Source organism: Rhipicephalus microplus, unplaced genomic scaffold (assembly GCF_043290135.1).
Source record: "Rhipicephalus microplus isolate Deutch F79 unplaced genomic scaffold, USDA_Rmic scaffold_295, whole genome shotgun sequence".
NCBI lineage: Eukaryota > Metazoa > Arthropoda > Arachnida > Ixodida > Ixodidae > Rhipicephalus > Rhipicephalus microplus.
In genome coordinates this window covers 46,223-56,476 of record NW_027464864.1, presented here as the reverse complement: position 1 = coordinate 56,476, position 10,254 = coordinate 46,223, and the positions used below count along the sequence as shown (strand labels likewise).

Genomic DNA, 10,254 nt, shown 5'->3' with positions numbered 1-10,254 from the left:
ACAGGCCTTGGACTTGTAGCGCAGGAAAGAAACACCAATTTGACATGCCCGGCAAGAACATTTAATAAGTTTTCATTTCTAAATAAAGTAGTCTCACACAAATTAAACGTATAGCGCTCGCTAGTCTTCACCGCGTGGATACAGGATGAGCCACGTGCCGTAAAGTATGTTGTCGAGTATCCACGGCACCAGGGCGTCGAGTCGGGTGTAGACGCCCGGTACTTCCTCGTCCGCGCAGCCTGCGCCGTAGGAGACGATGCCCACTTGAAGAAAGCGGCGGTTGTCAGCTCGCGCGATGGCCGGTCCTCCCGAGTCACCCTTCGATGCCACAACAGGAAGCGGCGAAATAGATTGATTAGAGATATCAAGCAAGTGAAACGTTTTTATATTTTTTTGTTTGCCTGAGCTGGTGCAGATAACTGTAATGGTAGTTCAGGAATAGTGCAAAGCCGATTACGCGCTTCATATGCAACGCCACCATAATTATTCATAGTCACTAATGTATACTTCATGATGATGTATTGTTGTTTCATTGTGGATGTTTGAGTGCATACAAATATTCATAAAAAAAACGCGTTGCTGAAAACGCGAACCAGACGTTATCAAGCCCAAGCCCCCGCAATGACAGCTAAGGAGCAGGACCAGGAGGAAAACGTTGATTGATTGATTGATTGATTGATTGATCGATAGATAGATTGATTGATCGATTGATATGTGGGGTTTGTTGTCCCAAAAGGAGGAATAGATTGGAAGGTCAAAAAAAGCTCATCTGGTTCGCTATCCCACGTGCTAGAGAATTAAAAAAGGCGTTAAGGGATCACAAGATAGAAAGAGAAAAATAAGTGAGCACAGTAAATATTCGCGCGAGGTTAAACAATACTGCTGCGTCCCATGCAAGTGAAAAAAAAAAAGTTATGTTAGTCCAGGCCTTCACAACTTCATAGCACTGGATGCAGGATTTACGGCGCATCATTTCCTTGAGAAACTCGACACATGACTGACCACATTACTAATGAAAGTATTAATCGGGACGTGGAAGCACCTGTGGTGAGCCCTAGAGCACACGGACAGCCGCTTAAGGCGCATGCCTAGGTGACTACAATTTTATGGACGCAAAATTGCAAAGAGCACTCGTGTGCCTAAACTTAGGTGCACATTAAAGAATTGCTGGTCATTTAAATAAATCCGAAGACCTGCAGTACAGTGTCCTTCATAATCATATTTTGGTTTTGGGAGGTAAACCACGGAAACTATTAAGCATGACTGCTGCGTTTTAAAAGAGAACAATAGGGTAAGCTAGCTGCTGCCTGTATCAATTCTAGTGTCCGGTGTGCGCGAAGAGAGGCCTCGTTTTCTTTAATTACTTTTTGGGGACCTATATTTACTCACATTTCATGGGAATTACTGTTAACACAGGTATACATCTAAATTTCGCCTACACATCAAAAAATCTTTTCTTTTGATCTCATATGTTAGGTGAATGTCGTGCCACACTGAAATGTGCCCGTTTTTCGGTTGCAGTATGTGGCACGTCATATTGACGGTGTCGCGATTTGAACGATGCAAAAGCATCTTCAGCCTTGACGTTGAAAAAGAACTTCTGAAATATACTGGCGCGTAAAGATACCGGAATCAATTAAAATTGCTATGTCAAAACACGTGTTCTAGGTGAACGTGTACATTGAATGTAGCAGTTCACGAAGTGCAAAAGCACGCACATGTTTGAATGTATATATGATGTTGGTGTTTACAACGCATATGAAATATGTGACTTAGAGAAGAAAATTTTTAAGGGCTAATTTTCTTTTTTTTGACGCAATCTCGAGGTCATCTACTTACTTCCGACAAAGTATTTAAGCCGTATAAACTTTTGGAGCCCTCCACTACGGCGTCTCTCATAATCATATGGTAGCTCTGTGACGTTTACCTCCACATATCAATCAATCAATCAATCAATCGATCAATCAATCAATCAATCGAATAATCAATTAATAATTCAATAAATATTTCAGACATATTACAGTAAAACGGAAAATCGCTGTTGAAAAGAGAAGCGCGTGATCATTTATGTGTATTTTTGTGTAACTGAACCGTATCACGGATATTTTTTTGTAACTGAACCGTGTCATGTTTTGTAACGGGAACCGTGTCATTTACTCAATTGATATTTGCACGCACCCATTTGACAATGGTATATTGCATCAGTGCTCTAGATGAATCTAGCAAATAACTTACCATAAATACTAATGTCTACCTTCATTACTATACCCGTAACAATTTAATCAACGGATAAATGTGCGAACAGTTTCACATAATACCACCAAGAACCGCATTTATATTCTGGTGAATCGGAATAAAAAAATAGGGTTAATGATCCAGGTAGTTCCTTACCTCGCAGGCATCGGTTGTGTTCTCGTGCGCGCAGAACTGCAGAGTCGTGTTGTAGCCGTTGCTGGCAAACTTTTTCATGCACACCTCGTCCGACAGGACACGCAAACTAGTATAGTATAGAAGCTTCTGTGAGGGTCCAACTGCAATACACGCACAAAAATATAAGCAAGGATCTCTTTGCGGAAGTTAACCAGTAAAAAGCAAGCGCCGTGAAAAAGATTCCACTAGAACTGCGTAATATGGTGCGGAGAATAGTTAAAAAGCAAATGTTTGTGGAGTCAACATATCGACAAGAGGACTTGTGTTCATCAGATCAGCAACTGGGAAGTTTAGCAAGGTGTTTATTTGTGCCTTGCCTATACCTCCTTCCTTTCTATCACAAACGTCTTGTAATTTTGGCCCTCAATAGCGGACCCGAAGGTCGCAAGATTGAATCCCGGCCATTGCGACCACACCCAAATAAAGAAGAATCGCTATAGACGTCAATGAATTTATATTAAAGTGCACGTTAAAAACACTAGATTGTCCCAATTTACGAAGCACTTCACCACAGCGTCTCTCATAATGATATTGTAGTTTTGGGGCGTGAAACGTCAGCCGTTATACCACTCTTTCGCACCCCCAAACGTGTAGGGTAAAAGGGGTAAAAGGGGTGTAGGGCAAGAGGGTAAAAGGGGTACGGAGACTAGTAATGACTGGTTTTTGCAATCAACGAGGCTTGCCTCTGCTACCTAACAGCCTCCTCGTGATAGTAGGTGCAGGTAGGATGAGTCCTTTATTACATAACTCCTCAGTTTTACAGGTAGATTTAAGATACTGATGACATTGCAGTTTTCAGAAGAACTGCATTGCACTGTTGACGGCAAGTGGCAGTTTCAATTTCACTGTGAGCACGGTCAGAAACTGCGACTGCTCATAGTTGTGTGCCTACAATATTGAATGAAATACATTCGGTATACCAGGTAGATGAGTACAACCAGACAAGTTACCGCCTCTCGTCAAAAAGGTCTTTTCTAACCATGCTTGCTAACCGATGATGAAGCGAGAGTAAAAGAGACGGCGATATGTATCGAAGTATCAGTAGCAGTATGATACTGTTACACTGAACGGCTGTGACTTTAATTTTCAATATTGCTGGCGAAATATGCTGTGATTTGGTTATATTTACGACTCCTTACGCGTGTTCTCTCCATCCTGTGTAACAAACTTGAGCGAGTATACTATGGTCTTGTGACATAGAGTTAGTGCTTGTAAAGGTATTCACATTGCTTGAGAAGACCCCAGCCAGCCACCCGCACATGCTTGTGAAAAATGTCGACGGGCTCCAGGGAGATGCAAATAGGACGTGTTCTCGTCGTGAACGTGAAGGATCGTTCCACCTGCATTGCGTCATTCAAAATATATTCAAGCATTAGCAACGCCTAAACGAGCTTCACTTCTATCTTAAAAATTGATCGTAAATCGATATAAATAAATACCACTTGCTATACTTCAGCAGAGTGAAACATTTTTTTTTTTACAATGATTAACTTGGAGACGCTCGCTTAGTTCATCACTCGGCTAGCTTCTCCAAGTGTCGGATGCTGACTATGGTATACACAGCGACCATATGAACACATAAATAACACTGACAGTTGCACGTGCACATATAAAAGCAAAAGCTATTCATAAAAATTTGTCAAGGCGTGTTGTCCTGAAAGAACACTAACAGCGCTTTGGTGTTGCGCATTGCCGAAGCACCCCTTTTTTTTATGGGCAAAGGAGGAATAAAGACACATTGTTTGCTTAGTAATTGCATGCTGCTGTTTTAAAGATGTTCTACTACTCATGATTGTGCAGCCGATTTCTCGCTCGATTTTCAACGCTGCAGCTAAATATATATGAATCTGAACAAAGCATACGCCTGCCACTCTCATGAACGTCAGGCATTACACCTGTTGCGGTACAAGACATATACCGGGTTGTTATCAGCCCTCTCAATGCTAGTGACAGCGGCTTAGAATCAGGTCACGATAAATAATTAGTTACACTGGCTCTAGAAAGATGAAATTCAAAGTAAAATATACTATACCGTAATGTCCCTATGGTTATGACAGCTCCACAAAGATGAAATTCAAAGTAAAAGATAGTAAACCTTAATACCCCTATGTCATGACAGCTGGTCACGAATGGCTATCACCTTTCAAAAGTAGCCGTCTTACCCTTAGCAGGGCGATGTCGTTCACAAAGGTGGTTTCGTCGAAGTCTGGGTGCACTTTCATTCGGTCCACTCTCCAGAACTCGCCGTCAAACTTTTCCGTACTGTTGTAGTATGCCAGTATTCGGGTGGGATACGTGTCATTACTGCGTGCAGAATGGTAACACAGCCATTAAATTGTGTTTTCTTTCCTATGATGGTAAAGTTAGCTTCTTCAGGATTATTGGACATTAGAAAAGATAATATGCAGAATGTACTTAGAGTAAGCGAGAAGCAATCACGAGTTTGAGTGCAACGGCACGAGTTGCAAATAAAAAGAAAGTGTTTACGCGATAACGTGGGCAGGGGTCCGCGTATTGTAGCAATAGCTACGATTTGGCAGCGGCAACAGTGACGGGTAGCCCTCGTTATCAATGCAATCGCCAGGTTCGGAGAGGTGAATGACAATACTTTTTGAAAGAAAGATGCGTACGTTTAGGGGCTCGTTTTTTTTTTGTTAGACACATTGTAATATACAGAATATCTCATTAAGACTACCTGAAAAATTTGTGGGGCATAACTACACAGAAACATAAAGGTATAAACGAGAATAGCGTTGTTCCAGGTACTTTGCTACTGTTGTGTTTGGCGCTACAAACTTTATTTCAAGAGGTGAAGAATGAACTAGGCAAATAAAACGTTTCGATAAGACAAGGCTAACATATATCTACAGTATAACGACTGATTCGGTTGTTTTTCTGAATAAGTTGTTTAGTGAGGCCCTTGTGGAGTCCATAATGAGAGAAGCATCATATATAATTTCAAAAGCACCCTTACGGGAAGGATGTAGCGCAGCAAAAGTGCGTGTAATATACACTGACTGTGATGTGTTTCTGAAGGTTCTCCCTCCACAAAAATAAAAACATGCGAGTCAAACTGAGGCAGGGAAGATTATAATGAAGCATTTCCGATATTTCTCTCACACAAAGTTTCACTTGACATCTATTTTTTTGAAAAACATGATTATTAATATACTATATTAGCGTATGTTCAAGAACACCTTATGGTCAAAATTTCCGGAGCCCTGCACTGCGGCATCGCTCCTAATGGTATCGCGGGTTTGAGACGTAAAATTTGAGACATTGTTATTGTTTTTATTTTTAACATTATTCTTAACATTATTATTATTATTATTATTAATATTATGTTTGTAGAGAAAACATTAGACAAATTAGATAAGCTCCACTCACTGCTTGATACAATGGGCAGCTGTGAGGATGTTCCTTTGTGTTAGAATAGTACCGGAACAGGTCGAGTAGTTTCCATTGGTCTTTATTACCAAAAACACCTGTGAAAATAGATATGCTTAAAGAATTATTGGGTCCGCACACGTGGATTATCGAAAGTTGATTTCAGTGCCTGTCGACTTGCGGCCACCTACGTTCTAGGTTATACCAATGAACTAGGACTAGACTGCGATGTAAAGCGAGCTTTATTTTCCACTATCACAGTTCACGGGCAACGCTAAACAAACTAATAGTGCTCACTGAACGACAATGATATGCGCAAAAAAGAATAATATCGCCACAGCATGACGTAATACTGAGCTTGAAGACACAGCAGACAACTGTAAAATACAACGATGCATGTGGAAGTGGTGCCTTTTTCCGTTTTGTGCTTTGTGTGTGTGGGTGTGTGTGTCTGCGTGTGCGCACGCGCGCGTGTGCGTTTGCTTTTTTGCGTAATCTTTCCTTGAACCAACCATCGCCTAAATGTCCGTTACCATGTCACAAAGTACAAATATTACAAGCATGGTTCCAACCCTGCAAAAAACTAAACGCGAATGCCCTTGGTGTTTGCTTTGCCGCAAATGCTTACTGGTAGCAGCATTTTCAATATATCACTTTGTTAACCTAAAAATATAAAACTTGTATCTACGAACTATGAAAATGAGTACTTCATTTACTTCTTCGGTTTTTCTAAAGAACTACGGTGGTTTCTACCAGGGGTTGGTAACCTACAGTCCGCAGTGCAGTATTAGCCGACCTCCGGCCCGACATCAACACCACACTCTCTCCCGTTTTCACCTCTTATGTGAAGGCCGACATGCCATTTCACCTCAAATGTGGCTACAGAGGAACAAAAAAAAATATTTCTTCCAGTTGGCATTGCCCCCTCTCAAACACTGACACTTAGCCAGATAATATCTTCGATTCCTCTCTTTGCACAGGCTAAAAAAGGACACGAAAATTCTTTGTTGTAATATTAGGTCCAGGAAGGATCTTCGTCAGGGAAAAAACCTCCAGGGCCATGCGGAACGTGCAGCACAGTAACAGCGAAAGCTGTAACAGCGGCCTTTCAGAACCTCTTCTAAACCCTCGTTCGGTAACTGCAATAAGTAGACTTGCTGGGCACCCACTATGCCACAAATAATCAAAACCTTGTGTAGTAGGCAAGTATTCTGTTTGTTTATTTTTTCTCGAAGATATTGCCCACTCCTACTCTGGGGAATACTCTAATTCTATCCTTCGTCATTTTTCGAAGAAGCGTAGTATCCGCTGCAAATTTTCAAGGAATATCGAGCAAATGTTTTTTATACAGTGGCTTGCGGATGAAGATAAATAATTAAATCTGAAAGTCGTATGTGCGCCACAGTTAGAATGTCATCAAGAACAGGATTTTGTATAGAGTTGGGATTAGTCCACTTTCTGTTGCCTGTGATTGCCTTTATTGCCGTTGTCTTTGTTTTTCCAGGATTTTTACTGGACACAAAACATAAATGTTATTTAAATAAATCTCACAAAAACAAAACTTACCATCCATGGTAGCTGACTACGTGCAGCGAGAAGGCCATTTACAATCCTTGCTGTCGGGCCAGCTTTACCGCACTCTATTTCGAACAACCATAAGACGGGTGAGGACGGGAAAAAGAACGGCCAAAATAAACCACAAGTAAATTAGTTGAACTTCACATACTGCGACACCCGAGTAGGATACCACACGTGACATCTTCTAAGAAGGACCGAAAATAGAAATATAAAAGAATGTTTTCTACAATCTTGATCAATTCTACAATAATAAAACTTGCCCACCAATTAAATAACTAAATTTACGAAGTCCCACACTGAGTGCTCAATTAGTTTTTCATATCATTTGGAACTTTGAACTCGATGCTGCTCGATTGATTGATTAATATGTGGGGGTTAACGTCCCGAAACCACCATATAATTATGAGAAACGCCGTAGTGGAGGGCTCCGGAAAATTTGACCACATGAGGTTCTTTAACGTGCATCGAAATACGAGCACACGGGCGCACAGCATTTTTGCCTCCATCGAAAATGCAGTCACCACAACCGGCATTCCATCCCGCGACCTGTGGACTATCTTGCGTTTTTGTTGTGATTTATTAATATTTATTATGGCAATACAATTCCCGCTATTCAGAACTTCAAGCCCAAAACACATGATTCCTTAAAAATAGAGCAGTTTAGACGTTGCATGTGACAACATCCATTTTGAAGTAGTCCAGCGAATAAAGTTAGTTACAAATACAGCGCCGAAGCATTTACAGCTAGGATAACACACATTTTAGTTGCACTGCCGAACGGTTGAAATACTATTGCGAGAAGCGTGAAAATGCAGGATGTCACGGAAAGAAAAAAAACCAGGAAAAGAAACGCAAAATCAAATTACCGTGCATTGCAAAACGATCGCCAAAGGTACCAGAAATATAGTATGATCTGTAACTCACCATCAGAATTTATTGAGAGTTCACCATTAGGAAACTGAAAGCCGATGCGTGTGTCTATTACTCCACGAAGAAGACGCACGCTGCACTACTTGTGGCTAGAATTCAAGGTATCACTGAATACCTCATTAATGATTGAGAACAATTCGGAATGTCAGTACAGTCAATCTCACTCACCTTCGATGAGTGGAATGACACCACAAAGTAGAGCATCATTGGCCAATATAAATGAGCATTCGCAAGATAATGCGAAGCCCCGTATATCTTCATGTCTGGCAGCTGTCTACTCAGCAGTCATCGATGTGAACATCTTTCCCAATACTCTTGCCAGATTCTAAAAATACAAGCAGGCGAAAAGGTGTTGCTGCGGCGCTAAATAAAACTGTTTATATCACATCACAGCTGCCACGGCTTTCTTAGGCCGAGTTATAAAAGCCGCCATAAAAATAAAGACACCTGTGGTCGTGCCGCTGAGTGCGTTTAACGAGACTTTTTAAAGTCGGTTTTCGCGACCAAATTGTCTAAATGCAGAACAATCATCATAGCTCTTTGGCTGCTCTTTTCCTGCCTGAACAAGGGCCGAATCCAAATAAGCTGTGGTAGTGAGCGCCACGTCACTTGAATGTTCCTCCGGAACCGCACCTGATGCCTTAAAATAAAGCATGACATAAACGTAGCACGTACTTATACAAAGCGAACAACAAACATACGAGTCAGCTTAAACTAAAAAAATAAAGTAAAACCTTGGTGATACACTTGTGGCTCATACAAATTTGGTATGGTAAGAATTTTTTTGTGGTCCCAAACCAGGCCCATCAGCCTGCAATGTAGTGGAGTATGGTTGGTGCGAACCGATTTTCTTCCAGTGACGTTTGATACGAACGCACACTATACCAGTGCTGTTGCAGAAAACGTGGCAGTCACGCATGTTCACGAAACCCAAGCGCGGGAACACAATGCCACGCCGCCAGCTAATTATCGGAGCGTCGCAACCTCCGAGACAGCGCCCACTTCACACAGGAGGCGCTAATATGCGTGTTGTGTATTTCCGTTTATTTTACTAATGACGTTGGCGCCCATTTTTGTGAGGCAAGATAATAAAATGTGGTCTATAATTACGTTGTAAAGTGCAGTTTATTACTCGACCTTGACTCGTGTCTCCAATCTTGATCATTATCTACTTGTCATCGGCCCGTCCCCCAGTGTACACCCAGTGTATGTTCATCACCCACCGTCCATCTATCATCCGTCCAATACTCCCACCATCCACCCATCATGTGCCCATCATTACCAAGATGGTGGGTACTGAGTCCCATCATGCGCACGATTCGGCAAATTTTGAATAGAGTTGTGGGAAAATTAGGGCAGCTTTCATAATATGTCACCCTGTCTTTTCAAAGAGATAATCACATATTTATTTTACTCTTGCTTAGGATGCACATTGCCTTATTGGCAGAAGAGAATGCACTAATATCTACAGAAGCTGAGAATAATTTTATTGTTAGTTCCGAGAAACCATGTTATCATCAGAAAGTATCGTAAATATAAATCGTTCTAACACGCGTGATTCTGCCATGTTCAGCCGAGGACTCCGTAGATGTGGAGACGAGTGGCTCATAAGTCTTCACTTGTGGAGCACGACTGGCGATAGAAGAAATAAGGTACGCCAGGGCTCCCAGGAGAACAATCAACAGGAGTGCTCGGAAGGTGAACAAGCGTTTGTACGCGCCGTAGAAATTGCCTCGGTGCAGCGTGAAGTACATGACCATGAAGCCTTGTTGGAGTTCCTACAGTTACCTGCAAGGCACAGAAATGTTTACAACGTAGATACATAAAAAAACAAAAATATGATTTCACGACGTTACAATACTGCAGTAACCCTGTTGTAGTGTATAAGAAAAAAAATATTTATAATAGTTACTTTGTAGTACACAAAGG

At 41.5% G+C, this 10,254-nt stretch overlaps 1 protein-coding gene across 1 annotated transcript; it reads right to left on the bottom strand.

Annotated features, from left to right (window-relative positions):
* Positions 1-120: 120 nt before the first annotated feature.
* On the bottom strand, positions 121-7,421 carry LOC142793222 (proclotting enzyme-like). The gene is made up of 5 exons (XM_075885759.1): positions 7,384-7,421; positions 4,593-4,734; positions 3,656-3,770; positions 2,392-2,531; positions 121-318 (listed from the first exon to the last, which is right to left on the bottom strand). Exons 1-5 carry the CDS (start codon positions 7,419-7,421, stop codon positions 121-123), a joined length of 633 nt encoding a protein of 210 aa, XP_075741874.1.
* Positions 7,422-10,254: the final 2,833 nt, after the last annotated feature.

Bases quoted from the DNA above. Each gene is read 5' to 3' on its own strand.
- LOC142793222 (XM_075885759.1), bottom strand. From the start codon at position 7,421: ATGGCCTTCTCGCTGCACGTAGTCAGCTACCATGGATG. The intron at 2,532-3,655 runs GTGAATACCTTT...CGTGTATTGCAG, and splicing joins CTGGGGTCTTCTCAAGCAAT to TTGGACCCTCACAGAAGCTT. The intron at 319-2,391 runs GTAAGGAACTAC...GTGGCATCGAAG, and splicing joins ACACAACCGATGCCTGCGAG to GGTGACTCGGGAGGACCGGC.